General features: G+C 37.7%; 1 protein-coding gene across 2 annotated transcripts; it reads left to right on the forward strand.

Moving 5' to 3' along the window:
- Positions 1–716: 716 nt before the first annotated feature.
- Positions 717–19,884, forward strand: LOC114467510 (interleukin enhancer-binding factor 3-like). 2 transcript variants are annotated; one of them, XM_028453872.1, is made up of 20 exons: positions 717–855; positions 1,195–1,314; positions 3,269–3,380; positions 3,713–3,906; positions 4,777–4,942; positions 5,012–5,153; positions 7,483–7,574; positions 7,958–8,053; positions 9,704–9,815; positions 9,896–9,993; positions 10,067–10,175; positions 10,271–10,402; positions 11,450–11,640; positions 11,849–11,962; positions 12,065–12,196; positions 12,923–13,084; positions 13,179–13,308; positions 13,401–13,439; positions 15,418–15,756; positions 19,515–19,884. In XM_028453872.1, exons 2-20 carry the CDS (start codon positions 1,199–1,201, stop codon positions 19,625–19,627), a joined length of 2,589 nt encoding a protein of 862 aa, XP_028309673.1. In that variant the 5' UTR covers positions 717–855; positions 1,195–1,198; the 3' UTR covers positions 19,628–19,884. The 2 variants fall into 2 exon arrangements, with proteins under 2 accessions (XP_028309673.1, XP_028309665.1); XM_028453864.1 differs by having other exon boundaries at positions 11,849–12,196.
- The last annotated feature ends 335 nt before the right edge of the window (positions 19,885–20,219 follow it).

Consider the following 20,219-nt stretch of genomic DNA (forward strand, 5'->3'; position numbering starts at 1 on the left):
TGCGGGAAAACAAAAAATTTCAACATTATTGTGCCCTAGTTAGCCCTTCTACGTATACATTAAATACAAAATATGTAAGAAACCGACAATAACCAAGCAATACGTGGCAGATATCAGTAATAGGATCTTTACTTTCAATTCCCTAGATGTTGTGACCAATTTTTATTTAATTTAGGGAAAGATTATGTAACAATTTGAAGAAGATTGAAGGATTTTGTAAGAATTTGGAGGTTTTTTTAACTGTTTAACTTTAAAAATGACGGAAGTCATGCAATATAAGCACCAGCAGTGATGAGTTTCATTTACACAATGATTCATGTTTTCTTTGTCATTACTTTCTCCTGCGGGCCGAATTGGAAGCTTCAAAGGGCCGGATTTGGCCCCCAAGCCATGAGTATGACACATAATAATAATAATAATAATAATAATAATAATAATAATACATATTTTTTTAATTTATTTTATTCTCAGACACCTTTCAAAACGTCTCAAGGTCACCTAACATTGAAAAAAATAAATAAATAAACAATAAAATATTAAGGAAACAATTCACAGTAGTAACAAAGAGTTTTAATTTCACAAACTCTTGATAATCTAAACGCTTTTTTTCTCTTAAATAAAATGTATGAAAATTTACTAATTTAGTGGCTTAAAAAATATCCGCGAAGAGATAATGAATGTTGCTTTAAAAGTAAACGGCAGCCCAGTAATGAGCTGTTCTGACCAGGTGGGGGCGGTAATGCTCATACATGTTGTCGGTGTTGAGCCAAAGAAGACGACCTCGACCTGTAATTTTACACTAATAACGTTGTCGCTAAAAGACCGTAAACGTTTATTTGCTTAATTATTACGCAGGTAAGGACGGACTAACTTCATTTACAGAAACATTTATCCTCTAAAGAGTATAAGTGTGGCGTGTAGATGAATAGTTTGAGGACGAAGTAGAATGTTAGCTGCATTCTTAGCTTGCTCGCGTCGGGTTAGCCTACAGTGCTACAAATATTAGCCGAGTAGCAAACTGCATGACGATTTGTAAACAACGTTTATGTATTTTGGGTGTTTTAATACCAGCAATTACGTGGTTTAACTCTATGTATGTGTCTCCTGCTTTAACTGACGGTGTTACAGGCACAGGTGAGACGTGTGTGTTTGTTTTATTCATTTAGTCTCTGCTTTACACACCTGATCCTGCAGTTACATGATGGCGGCCGTCAGGGGACACATGTGGAATGAACATCAGGCTTATGAGGAGCTGCTGCACTGGGACGAGCTGATCAAACAGGGACATCGACTTCTTCCGCATGATTTCGACAGGTACACTGCAGCTCAATAGACCGAGGAAGGCCCGGGTTGCCAGATCTCATTTGTGGTCCTGAATCAGATACAGATCAAATTTTTTATTTTTAATGTGGCCTCAGTGTGAACGGACAAGGCAGTTTTCATGTGCGTTTGATATGCTGATGTCACTTTATAGTGACGCGTAGGGGTGGGCGATCTTGCTCTAAAAAATGTCTCCAATTTTTAAAGAAAAATTCGAGTTTTGAGTCGATTTTCAAATTATTATTTTTTTCATTGCACTTAAAAATTACTGCAGACATTAGATATATTGTCAAAAGTGCAACTTTATTGCTGTGATTGTCCTCAAGAGTTAAAATGCATAGAACAATCCCAAAATCAAAAGTAAATGAGGCTCTGTCATTCAACAGTTTCAAGCTTTAACCCAGGTTTAAGCAAAAGTGCAACAGCAACTTCGCAGTAGCTTAAATTTTCTGATTAAGAAATCATATAACTACATATTTTATAACATTACAATTAAAAAAATAATAAACTCTTCCCTTAGCATCTCAGCACTATAGTGCGAATAAAAAATTAAACATACCTGTGGCACACATATAGCCTACTCAAAGCATAAACAAAGAGGGGGCTGGCTCACATCGCGCTACGGTAACCCACAAGGACAGAACGTGAAAAAGTCCGAACAAACTGTATTGGGAAAAAAAATTAATTTAAAAGAATAAAAAATATCTTCTTTTTTTTTTAAACTCGAATTTGCTGAATAAAGATTAGGGGTGTTGAAAAAAAAAAATCGATTCGGCGATATATCGCGATATTACGTCACGCAATTCTCAGATGAATTAAAAATGCATCCATATCACTTTTTTTTTTTTTACCTTTATTTAACCAGGAACATCTTTTCCACTGCAGGAGACATTGTAACTGCACAAAGAAGTGCTGAAACCTGGGCATGTTGACCAGCTTGTGTTTTTTCAAAAAAATCTAAAAAGAAAATACTAACTTTCTGCATTTATTTGTTGTTCTAGGCATATACCTCAATTAAGTTGCACTATGTTATTTTCTTATTTTAAGTTGTTGGCACATGGCATGTTAAAGCCAATGTTTTGAGTGTGAAATATGCCAATAAAATATATTTCATACATAATGTTCTCATAAAGGTGCACGCATTTACAGATTAGTTTTTTATGAATCACAATAATCGCATTATACTTTAATATTGGGATATATCGTGTCATATCGTGACCTATGTATCGTGACACGAATCGTAACGCCAGATGCCAGGCAATACACACCCCTAATAAAAATCATTTTTATCTACAAAGTTGATAAATCGATTAAATCGATTCTTTGCCCAGCTCTACATGCGGGTCCGTACGGAGCTGCAAACAGTTCTTACTGGAGTCTGATACAGGTCACATTTAAATGGTAACGTGAACTCCCAAACGAAAGATCGGATCTGAGCATAATATCTGAATTGAGCATTAATGCTTGGAATGAACGTAGCTTTAATGTCTTTAGCTTAGCTGTTTGACTTTCCTTGTTGTATCAGTAGTGGAAAACATCATCAATAAACATGTCAGATAAGATAAATGCCATTTTTATGTGCCAGTATGCTATGAAAAATCTTTATGGTGAACACATTCACAAAATTCCACCAGCAATCACATCCAGTACTTCAACACACTTACTTTCTCCAACTTCATTTGTTTTTTTTCACTAATTGTCATTGTCAGGAGTATTTGTGTATAAGTGTGGGTGAGGATGTTACTACAGTAACAATCATGTTTGACTTTTCTTTTGAAGAGCTTGGAAATATAGAGCGCAGCTATGGTTTAATAAGGCATCTTCAAAGGATATTATATAAATGTCAAACAATTCATTTTAAAACTAAACAAGCTTGTGGAATGAAATGTGAAACATCTTTTACTTTAGTGAACTTCATGAAGGATCGATGGTGTTTCTCTTCTTTCAGGTATGAGGAGCTGCGTTACTGGTATGACTGTCTGTGCTATGAGGAGGAGCTCCGTCAGTACCAAGACTACGTCGCTGCTGTGGAGGAGTTCAAAGAGCGCCGTCATTTGGAGGTTCTTCCTGTTTCTGCTTCTGAAAACAAAACCTTGAGTAGAATGTTCCAGGATTTTGAGAAAAATCTGATTTCCTCTTTTGGTCTAAAATACCTTTTTTCTCATCTATCTTTTATTTCTATTTTGAGGAAGTAGTCTGCTTTTTTTTTTTTTTTTTTAAACCTTTGAATCATCCAAACATTGTCTTTGACTGATTTTACTGCTTCTATTTACATGCTCATCTCAAAGTATATCTCTGCTATCCAAGCTGTTTTTGGCCACGTTCAGGCATGTTTTAGGTGTCCATTTAAGTCTTGTGATGATTTTGTTGTTGTTTTTTGTTTGTTGTGTAGGCGGCTCCACCTCCCCCAAAATACATTTCGCCCCAGGATCACATGATGATGGACAAACACGCTGAGGTGTACCCGTTACCTGGGGAGCTGAAGGCGGTGCAGGTGATGGTCTCGCATGTGGAGCGAGCACTGAAGACTGTGTCTGACCAGATGGGAGCATTAGCTGAGGGGGGAAAAACTTCTAAAGCAGAAAGGTTTGCGTTTTCTCTGCACATTTTGTCCTAAACTAGTAGTGGTGTAACAATTGGTTTTAGCAGGGATTCGATTGAAGGACGATTCAGTGACTTGAAACAATTCAGTAACTTTTTAGCCAAAATAATAATTCAACCAGTGTGAGTGAAATAAATCCCTAAATACTGAACAATACAGGTGAGGTTTAATAGATTCCTGTTGTTTTTGTAAGAGAATCGTCTATAAATTAATTAAGGACATAAACAAACAAGTAAACAACATTTGATAGCAAATATATTCACATTTTATTTAAATAAATTCCAACATACACTTCAGTTTAAATGAACAGAATGTTAACTTTTCTGCTCTCATTTTTAATAAAAACACTTATTAGGTTTACTTTTCATTTCATTTTCATTTATTTATTTATTTAAAATAAGACATTGCATATGAATCAATTTGTCAGCAAACAGCATCAATATAAGTTAGGTCAATAGCTAAATTTAATATGTTGGCAGGTAAGTGTGATATAACATACAGTTAAACAATAACATTTAACGTACAGTTAAAAAACGTGGCACAATGAGACGAACATTAAACTGACGACAGAAAACATGATACCACATATACTATACCTGACTCTTCTGCTTGTTTTTTATACATCAAAATAATAAATTATGAATATCAAAAATTAAGTACAACCTAGATCTATTGATGTTAAATGAGCAGTGGTTAAACCTGCTACTTTTAGTTTTAACACGATGGTGAGCCTGAGGCAGCTTCTGCAGAGCTAATGCTAATGAGCTAACGCTACATGTGCTGCTGCTACAGTGAGTGACTCTTTTAGAATATCTCTGTGTTAAAGCCAAAGTGTTTTTTTTCCCAAACACAAGCTCTGACTCCAAGCCTGTGCTGCGTGGCGTGGTAAGGGTTGGGCTGCTGGCTAAAGGACTTCTGCTGAAGGGAGACGAAGATCTGGAGCTTGTCCTGATTTGTTCCAATAAGCCAACGATGAGTCTCCTCAGACAAGTGATTGAAAAGCTCACGGCAGAGTTGGAGGTACGTACAGACAAGCGTTTGGAGTGTTTTTCCAAGTAAAGTTTTTAATGATATCATTTCTTTTCAAAGACTCTTGCTGCTGGGAAGTACACGGTTACGGAGTGTCCAGAGGAAGCCTCCGTTGCAGTGAATACCACCAAAGGACGGGCCCTGACTCTGAAAGTCTGCCTGACATCTCCTTCACTCAGGATGGAGACTCAAAGTGAAGAAGGTGTGTCACTGCATCCAGGCTTCTACTCCCTCAGTGAAACCTGTGTGTTGTCGTTTTGATTCGCTGTTGTGCTCCACGGACTGTCACTGGTGGAGGTTTTTCTCCTCTAGGCCTCAGTGGAGCACACACAGCGAATGTCTTTAACTCTAGCCAGTGAAGACCCATCCAACGTTGGCTCTTCACTCGCTACAGAGGGCTGTCGTCGTTTCCTGGCGAGCTGGCGTCATCCAATCATCTCTGGCCCTTTTTCAGGCTCACTGTGGAAGTCTTTTACAACAAGAAACAAGCTGAGCGCGAATTGCATGGTCTTGATGCTGGACATGTTAGTTGGGAACCAGCTGCTGCAAAACTGATCCCCAGTGAGAACATTTCTCTAGCTTCACAGAACTTATTGAAGAAGGTGCAGCTAAAGCTTGCTTTGGTGGGATTTCAACATGTGTGCAGCATGTACAGAGTTACTGGATTCTTAAAGCTCAGTTGTATTTAAAGGGGACATAATATGACAAATTCACTTTTGCAGTGTTTTCAAACACATATGAGGTAATTTGAGTGTCCGCCGGCACACAAAATGTAAAATAAACCCATCCAGTCCTTTGTTCGTGGTCTATGTAAGTCTTACAACGCAGAGAAAAGTACTCCGTTTCAAATCTTCTCAGTTTGTGACGTCACAGTTTTGTCTCCCTCGGAAGAGAGGGGAGGGGGAGGAAAACGGAGCGCTCTGAAAGAGCTGGTTTATATAGGGTCTTAAACCTTAAACTGCTTGATTCATGTCTTGTTTTGACCAAACCCCAGCACAGATATCTTATTCAGACCACAGGGAATTGTGTTTAAAGGTGAAAAATTGGTATAATATGTCTCCTTTAAATAAGAGCGTTAAAAGTGTCACCTAAACCTGAGCCTTACCGGTCTCAGTGCAGATTTAGTGCTTTTTCCACACAACATAACTGTCTTATACGGGTGTGTTAATGCATGTTGATTCATTGTACACTGTTTAAAAACCATAATCCCAATCCTAATCCTAACCACTAGGGGCACCCAGCCCAAAACATAAAGAAACTGGGCCTATAACTTCAATTAGGAGACACCTCAACCATAAACCCTAAACCTACAGTAGATTTAACACCTTAAATGGAACTCCTTAAAATCATCCTAGAAATGACAGGAAGGAACGCACCCAAACGCTCCACCTCCAACTCATACACCACAGGTCAGGGGTTGGAGCCTGGCAGAGGTCCAGACAGACCCAGTTGTGGTTGTTTGTCCAGACCTACCTAACCTTAACCCTATCCCTATCCTACACCACTAGATCTCTCCACCTAACCTAATAAATGCCAACATCGCTCCAAAGGAGTCGTAACTCAGCGAACAACACTTAATGACAGCCTTCATGACATCTTATTAATACTAATGACAGGGTATTGTCAGCCTTATTTATTAAACTTCAAATAAAGTGTTATCAAAAGATTCTATCCTGAATATATGTAAGTATGCCCAGAGTTAGTCAAATAAAAGTATAGTTATTTTTCAAAATAAATTATTTTATCTCCCTTTTCAAAAATATCAGCTCGTATCGTTACCTTAAGTCCAGTATCGTATATCATCTCATCTCATTTACTTTCTATGTTGTCTCACCCCTAATATAAACCAGTCAGTAGAAATGTAAATCTCTTATGTGCACCCAGCTGTTAAAGTTCAATTTAATAAGTCTGTGTGGCTGAAATTATTAGAGATGTTTGATTTACCTGTGAAACGCGTACAAAGATTATTCTCAGGATCAATAATATTGACTATAATTTTCATAGCAAAAGATGAAAGTAAAGAGAATTAATCTCCTCTAACACTGACAACAACAGAGTTAATTTAAAGGTAAAGGTGCTAAAACCTGCCCTCGGCCGGTCTGGCTCTTGATGCCCCATTAGAGTTTAATACAACCTCTTAAGATTCACTCTTTGATCAGTTTTGCTGCAGTTTGGGGCTGACGTAAAAAGTTTCAAGTGCTTGTGATTTCCAACTGATGACCCTTTTAGTTTGTCAAGTTTTTTTAGGACCGCTGGACCTTTGACCAACTGGAAACACTGTCTCAGGAGGAGGGGGAGCAGCATACCCACGCTGAGCGGCTAAGGACAGGGGGTCATCATCACTGTAGCACACGACACATACCATCACAACACTTCTAAATGATTCTAAATCAACCTATGATAGAAGCCTATTTGGACCCCTTTTCCTGCTGCTGTAGCTTTGGGAAAAGCTGCTGCCCCCTGAGTTTCAAGACAGAGCTGCCCCCCTTGGTCAAACTGTACCTTTTCTTCTTACCCCACCTCGTCAATAGAAACGCAAACGGTCATCGATCCGCCGGAGGTTCTGGACAGGCAGAAATGCCTGACGGCCTTGGCGTCCCTCCGCCATGTCAAGTGGTTCCAGGTTTGCATTCACGTCCTTTTTTGTATAAAAGTCTTGTCTGTCCTTTTAGAGACATGCACATTGTTGCTCTCAGTTCTCACTGATGTAGCTGCTAATTTTAAAACTCGCTAGCATTGACTTTTTCTGCTGATCCGCACCATTGATAGATGTTTTAATTTATTGGCCCCTGACTCTGAGAAGAAGAGCCCTCTGTATTTTAACAGCATAGAACACAAGATGATCGGCGAATGTTTGCTGTTAATTTGGAGACGGCTCGTCACTCCTCACCATTCTGTGCTCGCTGCCATTTCTGATTGGATTCAGGAAAAACTGAAAAAGCACAGTGTGGGTAAGCTTTGATAAACGCTCCATGTTACTGAGCCCGTTTACGCTTGTGTCCTCAGGCCAAAGTCAGCAACCTCAACTCTGCTGTCATCGTCATCCGAATTCTTAGGGACTTGTGTAACCGAGTTCCTACCTGGACGCCGCTCAGTGGATGGGTGAGACAACTGTTGTACACTTGCTTACTGTATTTTCTGGTGTATAGGATTCAATTTTTTTCATTTAAAGTCAAGGGTACGGCCATTGCGTGGGTTTTTCAGTCAGTCGCATTCGTGTCCAGTGAAAGCGGATGTCAGGGGGCAGAATATTACTGACCGTCATTCCTGCAGCAGAATGACTGAACTCAGAATCAGAAGAGCTTTATTGGCCAGGTACAGTTTAGACCAATACGAGGAATTTGACTTGGTAGTTGCAGTGAGAGAATACACATCAACACACCTAAATATGTGGGCGCCATTTGCGGCGCCCACATGTTTAGGTGAAAAAGGGATCAACAACAGGAGGAGAGGAGGGGTGAGGGGGAAAAAAACTGCCAGTTTGAAACTGATTTTCCTAAAGGGGAAGTAGTGTGAAACCAGGAAAAAAACCGCCTCCGCAAACATAAATGTAAGCATGACACAGTCAACAACTCGAGACAAGGCATGTGGGAAGAGCTGGGTGGGAGGTCGGGTGGGGAAAAACAGCAGGATTCCAGCCGTTTGGGGACATGGGCGTGCTGCCAATGGGCGCTGCAACTACGCCTCCATGCAGCTGCAGCCACTGAACATTACTGTGAACTAAACGTTCTAAAACGAGCTTCGGATAATGTAGGAAAAGTAAAAGCACTCCCAGCTTTAATAACAGAACAGAGGTGTTGTACTTCATAGACAGTGTCCAAGTGAAAGGAAATAGTGTTTGAGTGAGTGACAGCACAAGACATGCGTCTGTTGAGTATTTGTTTTTATTTTCAGTGCCTAGAATAAGACGTTTGAATGAAAATCAAATACCGGTATTAAATGGAAGTTAGATAGATAAACTTTATTGTCTGTCCTGATGCAGTGACAGAAATTATTTTTTTGACACGGCCACAACAGCAACACATTCAGCACAATAAAACACGTTCACCACAATAAAACACCTTCAGCACAGTAAAACACATAAAATTGGCTTAAAAACACACCGGGGAGTGTTGCGCATGTTTGCATTTACTGTGGGAAGAGCATTTAAAAAGTACAATAAGGTTTCGAATGTAAGATAACTTGGCCAGTTTTTAAATAGTAGGGAATAGTAAATGACAAAGTTGTGAAATCACCATGTTGGGTTTCTTCAGAAGCGATTGTGTCTGTATTCTGACATAGAGTTTGGACTCTACGTGACCGTTCCTGAGGTTGATATAGTTCAAACTAAGAACAACAAACGGAGAGAGCGGAGTATCAGTCTTGTTCCAGTAAAAAGTGACCATAAAAAGCTGTAAAGTGACTGATATGCAGACATGGAGCAGTGAGGAGGAGACTTCATGCGGAGATAGAGACTCGATAGTTGAAACTTATCAGAATATGCGGAAATCTCAGTTAAATTGAACAGTATAGCAGCTTGCCTACCTGCCCGTTTTGATTTGCCGAGTCGTTTGAAGGGCACCCTCATCAGCCAAAAGAGTGCGACTTATGTCACGGTGCGGCCTTTGTGTTTTTTTTTCTTTGAAAATTGATTACATTTTTTAAATGTGGTCAATACAGCGGTGCGTTCATTAGCCAGTAAAATACGGTACTTCTTGATACAACACTCGATGAGTTGTATAACGTTTGGTGGTAATTATGGTGTGTACACAGGCTCTTGAGCTGCTGGTACAGAAAGCTATCAGTACATCTGACCGACCAATGGAAGCAGGCGAGGCCATGCGCAGGGTGCTGGAGTGCGTCGCCTCTGGGATCCTCCTGAATGGTGAGGTTTTTATTTAGGATTTGTTTTCATTTCGGGCTCGAACGCCAACAAAATCTGCAAACTCACTTTTATTAATCCAGACGGCCCAGGAATCAAAGATCCTTGTGAGAAAGAAGCAGTGAACGCCATAGAATACCTAAGTGAGCAGCAGCGTGAAGACATCACACAGAGCGCTCAGGTAAGAAAAATATTAGCTGCACTGGTGCATTATTAACCTGAGGAAAGGTTTCTCACCTCGGTGCTCTCCACAGTTCGCCTTGAGGCTGTGTGCGTTTGGACAAATGTACAAGGTGCTGGGGACAGAAAAAAGACCCCTGAAGCATTGGAGGTTCCCTGCCAGGGGTGCGAAAGAGGGTGCAGGTAGGTGATGGTCCACCTTTTATTCTTTCTTTCTCTCCATGTGATGCTTTCATCAGATGCTCAGATCTTTACCTGGTTTCTGTTGGTTCATGCAGCTCAGATCGCTCCAAGCTTCAATCCACCAGCCAAGAGGTTGTACACAGAGGTGGAGAAAAGTGAGGAGGACCCACATTTTGCCAAGCCGAAGAAGATTCTCAAGTTTCAGAAGCGCTTTACCAGGAAGTCATGTCAGTACCTCACCAACATTTTATCTTCTTACTGTCTAAATATATACACACCATAAAATCAGCTCACAGGCAGGCTCAACACTTCATCTTAATTCTACCAGTTTTTATTAGGGATGGTACCTTTTCTATTTGAACCGATACTCGGTACCTGTGAATTGGTTTCTGTACTCAACAGTACCAATTTCCTGTACTTTTGTGTGGTAATAAATGGTGAATAATAAAATCTCAATATATTCCAATTAACCATATTTATTAATAATAATAATAATAATTAATAACAAACTTTAACAAATATATCAAACCAACATCCAACTGTTTGTATTGTATATTGTAACATTTGTTTCACAAATTTCTTCAGCATGAAAACCTTTAACTACAACTGTACAGTGTTTTTTTATTAATGCACAAATTAAAAAGCAGCTCTACGTGACAGGGCTCTATAGTGAGAGCATTTTCTTTGCATTTATGCGCATAGGTGAAAACCTCAGCATCTGTTCCCCTTTTTTACCAAAATAACCAAGTTTTTGTTTGGTGCTATTGCCAGAGTTTAGTGGGTTCTAATTCTGTTTGTTCTAAAAAATAATTCAAAAGCAGAGTCTTACGACTTCCTTCTAACAGCCATCGCTGAACCCACAGCTACTGCCGTCACAAGGATAAGTTTAGGTACCGAAACATGGTATTATTTAATTTTACATGAATCGGTACTAGTGGTACCAAAGGAATTAGGTCTGTACCGAATTCTGTACCCATCCCTGATTTGTATTTTCTGTTGCCGGAGAATTCTAATTGTACTGACACAGGCCAATCGTTTACATAAATTATTGACTTTCACACTCAAAATCAGTCCGTTGTTTTCATGATGATCAGTTTGTTCTTTATTTATACTGTGCTTCTAATTCGATGACATTTAAACTCAGTGATTAAGATGTGAGGTAATGGGATGGATGGTTTTCCTCTAGCATGTGCAAAAAGTATCAGGTTCATTAATGAGCATTTATAAATGAACGCATTAGTGTCATTTTTCTAACATTTGTCTTTTTCTTATAGTTGCGGACGATCTGAACATGAACGCTGTGATGCGTTTGAACCAGTACCGCCCGGGCCTGGAGTACCGTCTACTGTCTCAGACCGGTCCGGTACACGAGCCAGTTTTTAAAATGGCCGTAGACCTCAATGGGAAAACCTTCGAAGCAACTGGCCCGTCCAAGAGAGCAGCCAAGCTAAACGTAGCCACCAAGGTAAGAACTTCCTATTCACGTAAAATGACTTAGTCTTTGGGATCATGCTTCAAATGATCTAGTCGGTTCCACTATTTTGGTTTCATTAAGTGTAAAATTATTGTCTGACACATTGCTTTACTCCTTCTGTAGCTTTTTCCTGAACATAAATTAAAAAAAACTGTTGATGCGCTTCTTGTCCAGTCACTTTTTGTGTTTGATTTGTCAGGTCTTGCAGGAGCTCGGTCTCCCAACAGGCTCAGAAGTTAAAGCAGAGCCTGCTGTTGAAGCTGCTGCAGGTTCCCAGGAACCAGCGAGCAAAGCTGCCACCACATCAGAAGAGGTACGAGCCAGACATCTAAGAGCCCTTTTTGTTTGTTTGTTTGTTTTTAGATTTGTACATGTGTTTTTATCTGTGAATATATCTTTTTCTTATCACGAGCAGAACACCCAGGGTCCTCTTCTGACAAAAAATGGTAAAAACCCGGTGATGGAACTCAACGAGAAGCGACGCAGTCTGAAGTACGAGCTGTCTGCAGAGTCTGGAGGCTCCCATGAAAAGTGCTTTGTCATGGAGGTGAACTGGAAGCGTGATTGAGAGTTTCAGAGTTCACCCATTTCTGTGTCAGTTTTTCATTTTGTTTCCTGTTTAGATAACTTTACTGGCTATTAATCTTCCCGAAATCGTATCAAACATTCTAAATAGGTTTAATAGAGAAAACTGTGATATGGCCCCAAAAAACCTTTAATTACCGTCAACCAGTGAATCACCCTCACGTTTTGCACAAATCACCACTCAGCTGTGTGATTGTAGGTGTAAAGCTTTTATCGTGTCACCAGGTCAACCATCACCTCGTCAGCTAGTACACCATCAGCTTAAACAGAAAGCACTAATGAATATCCTAAAAATCATAATAGCAGTAATTAATTAGATTGATTATTTCTTGTATTTTTTACTTCTGCACTTTTACATATTTTTTTTTGTTATGCAGGTGATTAGTTTAATTTAGTTTTTTGATTTTTCATCTATTAACAAATGTGATGTGACTTGTTCCCTGTTAGTTCAATACATTTTAAAATGTGTTATTTATCAGGATTATTTGGGGGGCAGTGGGTGCAGGTGGGGCTTGAATATGTACCTTTGTTCAAAGTGGGGAACACTCAAAAAAGTATGAAAACCACTGTGTTAGAGAGAGATAAACAACACACAATCTTCTACTCTGAATTTCTTTGGGTTCTTTTGTATTTTAGCACAGTCATAAGTCTTTGATGCTCATGTGGGTTTGTGTCTCCTGTGTCACAGGTGGAAGTGGACGGAGAGAAGTTTAAAGGGAGGGGCTCCAATAAGAAAGAAGCTAAAGCTCACGCTGCTTTGGCTGCTCTGGAGAAGTTGTTCCCAGAAGAACTCGAATTGTCACCGTTTAGTAAAAACATTCCTAAGAAGAAGGTCACCTACACAGACATGGTGACGTTATCTCACCCCCATGATCAGTAGAAGTGGACACGTCGTGGTATCTGGTGTCGCCTTAACTCTGAGGTGTGTTTTATTTGTTCCACAGCACATCCCAGGGTTCGGCACCATCAGAGGTATTCCCTCTGATTCGGGGACTCGAGGCTGGGGTCCACACCGAGGGGGTCGAGGAAGAGGACGAGGCAAACCGTATCTTCCTGGAACAAGCTACAACAAAAGTAAGCAGTGTAACATTAAAGAGTCCAAAAAGAACCCACCTGAAATCCAACAGAATGATGGCTAAAACCTTTTATTCCTTTATCTTTAAAAGCAAACTACAGTTACGAGAGCAGCTCTGGCTCCGGTTATCGTAAGTATCCAAAATGTCAGCGTTTGTTTCTATTCCAGGACATGGCTCTACTTTCATATTATGTGATCTTTGAAACACAAAGTAGCTCAAGAAACATTCTGCGAGTGGGAGAATGACACCCTCTCACATGCCTTTTATCTCACACCTAAAGCAACAACATGACAACTTGTCTCCTATTGTTCGACTCAAGGCACAGAAATAAATTAAAACAACATTAGGAGAATCTTCTAGTCAGTAAAAGCAACACAGTTGTTTTTAGCTTATTCTTTTGGTCGCCACAGCAAGACATTTACAACATTCTTTAACATTTTTATCTGTTGGAAACAGATTATTTTTTATTCACTACCAGTCAAAAGTTTTTGGACACCCTAATCTTTCCAGTTATTTATTGCAATTCAAGTCGTGCAAATTCAATGAATAGCTTGAAATGGTCCAAAGGTAAGTACTGAACAGCCAGAGGTAAAAAAAAAAAAAAGGTTTGGTTACCCAAAACTGAAAAATAATGTACATTTCAGAATTTTACAAATAGGCCTTTTTCATAGAACATGAAGTGTGTTAACAATTTAAAGGTTGAATCAGCCTTTATAGCTGGTGCTACTGATTCCTACAAGTGTTCCTACTTTTCGCGAGTGAATGTGTTCATCTGTTATACCTGCCGAAGGTTTTTGTTGACCATTTTGGTCCATAAATTGATTCCATGATTATTATTTTTTTCAACTCAAATTGCGTATTTTGTTCTATATTTTCAATTCAGAGTGCAATGACACAATAAACTAAATAATTTTCAGTACAAAGCTGGAAAAAATTGGTGTTCTAAAACTTTTGACCATTAGTGTACATCAGATCTATCAACCTTCATGTTTAACACCATAGTCTGAGCCCTCTGGTGTGATTTTATAGCAGCAGCACCTTTATTGAAATTGACTGAGGTCTGCAGATGTTTGCTTTAAATCGGAGTCGTGAAACACACGATAAAACTGCTCCATATTTTTATTTATTGGTATTCAAGTAGAATTTGTTCCTATGTTTGCTATACCACGTTCAGCATATCGCAATTGTTGACTAAATTTGCACCAATACCACACACTGTGATGTACTTTGGAACACGTGAACACAAGAAATTTATCACATCTTTGCAGTAAATTGTTACTGGTTTGCTGATGTTTTCCAGTCTTGTTTTGCACATTTTTAATTGTAAGTTCTTCAAAATAAAAAATAGAATAAGCATTGATATTTTTTGTTAGTAGATCACAAATAAAAAATTGTCTATAAAAAACATGCAGGACAACATTAGCTGGTCACCTGTGTGCGAATAAATCAGTAACTGACATTCTGAGGATGAACAACTTGTATAATCTGTGCCGGAAATTATTTGGCCATTTTAGCCAAGAATGTCCCCAAGTATTTAGTCAACAACTTATTCTCCAACATGCACAAATAAAGCCCATTATTATCTCTGAGCTTTGATTCTGCAGCTATTATAGCTTTTTTTAATGTGTAAATGCTAATTCTGGAGCAGATTCTAGTGTTGATGTATTCAAATTTCCTTTGTGTGTGTAAGGAACCTGTTTACACTTTAAGTTGGGTATTATTTTAATTTCTTTACAAACTATAGGTCTATTAAACATCATTAGTCTTCTATGTGCATTGCTGTTTTTATGATTTTGTTTGGTGTCATATTTACATTTAGTTAAGAGCTAAACAATTCCCTACATCTGTCTTTTTCTTTCATTAATGGCTACCACACTACTTGCAAACTTCTCTCTGAAAAAGAAAGTCTTTGCTTTTCATTTATTTGCATTAGCAGAAGCTATCGTGCATTTTAATCTATAAGAATATTCAAGCTGTAACTTCATTTTTTTTCCCAATCATTTAAAAAATTGCCCCCATAATATTTCCCTCGTTTCATACCCTGTGTATAATGTGTGTTAGGAATAACTGTTAAGACATGAAATGATGTTTCTTTTTGATCTTTTAGATAAACTTTACAGTAGCAGCTCCACCATCACTGCTGCTAAAGACTCCAGCTCTATGAGCAGCGACGTCGGCTACGGAACCTTTTATCCCGAGAGCAGCAGCACCGTCTCAGCCCCGCCCGTCCCCAGTGCCAGCAGCAGCGCCACCGGAGTGGCGGCACAGAGCTACCAGTCCATGCCTCCTCCCTCCGACCAGCAGAGCCCGTACAGCTATGGGTACGGAGAGGAGAAGAAGAAGATGCTAACGCAGAGTCAAAGCCAGAGCCAGAGTGGCTACAACAGCATGTACAGCACAGCCTACCCCACCTCAGTCACTGGAGGGCAGGGATACAGCTCTTATGGTGAGTAACAGGGCTGAGTCACGTCTTTAATAATCCATGATCAATTACAACCCAATTATCATTACGTTGACCAGCATTTTTTCCAATTACAATTAAAATTACAATCATTATTTTCTCCTGAAAGAAATTACAACTACAATATTTGTATTTCCTGAAGAAAATGCAAGCTGTGTTAGCATTAGCTTATCTTAGCCCAACATAAGCATTAGTCTAGCATTGACATTAGCTTAGCGCATTAGCTATCCACTTTAAAAATGGCATCGAAGCTGAAAAGTCACTGCAGTTGAATGGCTGTAGGTCAAAAACAGTTGAAGATGGAGGAAAAGTAAAATAGTTAAAAGACAAAAGGAAGCTGAATATTTTATAAGTTGATTGGTTTAAATCTGCCAAAAAATGGCTGAACAGCTGAAGTTCAAAGATTAAGGGGAAAAAAGGTGAAAAGGCTGAAATTCCCAATAGAAATGAATGGGGAAAAAAGTTACAAATGACAAAATTAAATGCATAAATTCTGTGAACGCAGGACCTAAGAACAAAATACTATGATGAATAATAATAATAAAGAGAAACTTAACTGATTATGTTCTCAATTACTAAAGTTCAATTACAATTACTGAGCCTTTAATAAATATGCCCATAAAATGTATAACCTTCCTCTTGTGTTAGCTTTCTGTTAGCATTTCATAAGATAACATCTTAAATCAGCTGTAAATATTATCTATCCTCTAATTAATTTCTCATCTCTTAGTTTCCTTGTTAAACTTCCTAATCCAGGAAAATATTGGTATTAATGTTTTTGGTGTGGGCGTCGAAAGGCTTTTTTTTTTTTTTTTTATCAGTATACCTATAGATTTAATTAATTATTTAAACAGTAAAACCATAGAACTGTAACTTTGTGTTTAATTACATTGCAAATGACAGTTTTTATAGAGTTTTCATGACAATTACAATCACAGTCAATTATCTGAACTGCAACTTTTTTTTTCAAAAGTTTTCAATTATAATTATGTCATAATTGCAATTAATGACCAATTATGATTACAATTATAACTGACCTCAACCCTGATGGATGGATGGAGATGTTAAAGTAACTACTCTGATGTGCTCAGGAGTGCGTCGTGGTGCGAGGACTTTGACCTTTATTGTGAAAAACAAAGAACGTGTTGATTGATTCCAGACGACTCTCTGTCGTGTTCCTCTCTGGGTGAAGGGCTAGACTATTGATCTGATCAACTATTCTACGTATATCTCTGAAATACTATTGATTCAAACATCTACAAACGCAATCAGGCCGTGTGCACGAGGACTCTGTTGTTTTTGGGCTGATGTTTTTTTATTCAGCAAAGAGTCGTTTATCGATAGATTTATTAGGAATGGTGGAAAACAAGAATTATGTAACTCCAGGTGTTTGTGATGCGTTCATATTTAGACACTGCACTAATATTCTGTGTACACGGTAAAAACAACCAAATAAATGTTGTGGTGATTGTGTTTTACTGATTTAAACCAAAATAGAAATGCAGAAGAAAGAAAAAAAAGAAACACAATAAAATCAGCGTTTTTCTGTTTTTAAAATTAAAATAATAAAAGTGGAGAAATCTTGTTTTGTTTGTGTGATATTTGGATATTTATGTTAAAGTTCTTAAAGAAATATCTGTTTTATCATTTATTCTATACAAACACAATACATGTAATAATAAAAAACTGCATACAATAAATTATAAAACACATTTTTCTATACAAACACAATACATGTAATAATAAAAAAACTGCATACAATAAATTATAAAACATTTTTATATACAAACACAATACATGTAATAATAAAAAAAACTGCATAGAATAAATTATAAAACATATTGCTTTGAAATTGAATTTTCAATGTCAGCACTGCGGAAAGAGCAAAACTCACAGCGGAATAAGCAAAAATGAATTTTCCGTTAGTGGGCGTGCTCATAATCAATCTCAGTACGAGGTAAACTCAGACTGTGACACTGGTACATGAACTTTTGGTCAAACTATCACAATGATGTGAAGCCTTTTTTCAGGGTTCAACGTTAAAGGCTTGGTTGTGGTGGTGCGTTCAGGGACGGCTCGCAAAACTGTCTAAAATGCACTTCAATGTTGTAAATGTTTTGTGTTTTGTCTTCTGCTTGATTTAAATGCAAAGAAATTGATAAAAAATATATATATATATATATTATACAAACTATGACTAAATTGCGTACTGTATATAATTAGCACAGATTACACTTGTGGTTGATAATATATACAAATCTAAACTATGGAAATTATTAGTTTTTAAAATAAAAATAAAAATTGTATATTCTTTAACGCCCTAAGAATGTCCAAATATCACACAAACAAAACAAGATTTTATCAATTTTGACCAAGTACATCAAAGCCACGAAAAATTAACTAAAGCAGCTTTTTTATTTATTTATTTTTTTAAATTGAGTTTTAAAAGTGAATTCCAGGACTTCTATTTTTAAATCATTTTAATGGATTAGCTGTCTGATTAATCTCCTGTTTTTTTAAACTTCCTCATTTTAATGCAGCGGATGCACCACAGTCAGCCTTAAACGTTAAAAAACTTTGATCAAATATGAAATTCTACTTTTTAAAATATGTAATCAGCTCAAATTGTTCTCTACAAGGTTTTTTTTTTTTTTTTTTAAATTTGTGTTAACATCTGAATTAATAGTGCTTGTTTATCATTTGGCTGTATTTTGTTGTTGGCTGTAATTTTGGATTAATGAATATAAAAATCCTTCCAAAATTATTTTAATTCACCTAAAATCAGCAGGAAAAGAAGTGGAATGTTTTTCACTTTTCTACTCTGATAATTAATGACAGAAAACATGCTTTTATTTGCTTTGTGTCATTGTTAGCGTAGGGCTGGGTCCATATATGGATGAAAACTCATATCTCCATATTTTTTCTCAAAAGGCTGATATGATATAATTCTCAATTTTTTTAACTCAAAAGTTTGACCAGAAAGACAATTCTGGGTAATAAACAAGTAAATTAATTTAAAAAAAAAAAAAAAAGGCTATAAATTAAAAATGTATTGTAGACAATTCTGACATTTTCTATATCACCAAAATAGAAATATTATGTCTTGAATCGCCATATACTACCCAGGCATATGTTAGCGTAGAGGTTTATTGATCACATGACATTTTATTAGGCAAGAAACATTCCTGGTTTGTGAGGATTATTTACCATTTACCTTACGGCAGGGTTTTTCAACCTTGGGGTCAGGACCCCATGAGGGGTCGCCTGGAAATAAAATGGGGTTGTCTGAAATTTGGTAAAAATAAAATAAAAAAAAAAAACCTAAGCAAAAATGTATTAAAACTGTATTTTACATTTTGTTTTATTATTATTATTTTTCAAATACACATCACACACACAATAAATATCAAATAATTAAATTTTATTCTTTTTCAAATAATAATAATAATAATAAATTATAAAAATATGCGTCCTTTTCACTTTGTGCACTAATCCTGGCTACTCTGTGTTTGTAACACTTTAAACTAATTCTAGAAAAAATAAATGTCTTTGGGGTCATTTATGATGTCAAAATGGGGTCATGACCCAAAGCAGCTCTGGCATAAGGGTAATGATTTGTCTTTATTTTATGTTTACATTGGGTTTGATTTCTATTATCTCGCACATGATAAGATTTCTTTGTTTTTTTTTTTTACATTTCTTTGTAGTATTTCATTCACATCCTCATTCTTGTCCATTCACAGGTTGGGGAAACCAGTCTACCTGGAGTGGGAACCAGCAGCAGGCACACAGTGGCACGTTCCCATCCTACGACCAAGGCTCATATTCTGGATACAGCAGCAACGTAAACTACTGAGAAGCCACGCCCACTTTCATACCCCCACCAGGTTGTTTAACACCGCCTTCTGTTTCCAGGAAGAAGTTCCTTTCTCTTTGGTTTCTTTGGGCTTTTAGCTTCTCACTTTTTACCTTAGTTACACTTTCTGCGTCAAATCTAGTTTGTTTTAAGACGTAAGATAACGATTATTTGTGTCACTGAAAGACTAAAATTATGTTGTAGATAAAAATATAAATGTCTTATTTTAAAGTTTAAAGTTTTAAAAAAGGAAGAGATGTTTGGATTGTTTTTTTTTTTTGTTTTTTTTTGCTGTTTCTTGGATTGTGATTGGTTCTGACTGTGTGTGTGTGTGTGTGTGTGTGTGTGTGCGTGCGTGTGACCTCAGTCCGCAGTGCCGGCCGACGCCCGTCAGAATATGAAGATAATGAATGCAAGAGTTCAGCTCAGGACGTTTCGACTTCCCATGTAAACATAGCAGAGATTCTCCTCACGTCACCGTGAGCAGATGTTTTTCTGCTGCAGCTTCACAACGTGTGACCATGTAGCAACACTAGCGTTAGCAACGGTTAGCGTGGGCTGCACTCACCCACATGTGGAAAGCAGGGACGTG

The sequence above is a fragment of the Gouania willdenowi genome, chromosome 1 (assembly GCF_900634775.1).
Source record: "Gouania willdenowi chromosome 1, fGouWil2.1, whole genome shotgun sequence".
NCBI lineage: Eukaryota > Metazoa > Chordata > Actinopteri > Blenniiformes > Gobiesocidae > Gouania > Gouania willdenowi.

Excerpts from the sequence above, each read along its gene's own strand:
- LOC114467510 (XM_028453864.1), top strand. The coding sequence starts at position 1,199 with ATGATGGCGGCCGTCAGGGGACACATGTGGAATGAACATCAGGCTTAT. Across the intron at positions 8,054-9,703 it reads GGACGCCGCTCAGTGGATGG|GCTCTTGAGCTGCTGGTACA; the intron begins GTGAGACAACTG and ends GTGTGTACACAG. Across the intron at positions 13,085-13,178 it reads AGGTCACCTACACAGACATG|CACATCCCAGGGTTCGGCAC; the intron begins GTGACGTTATCT and ends TTTGTTCCACAG.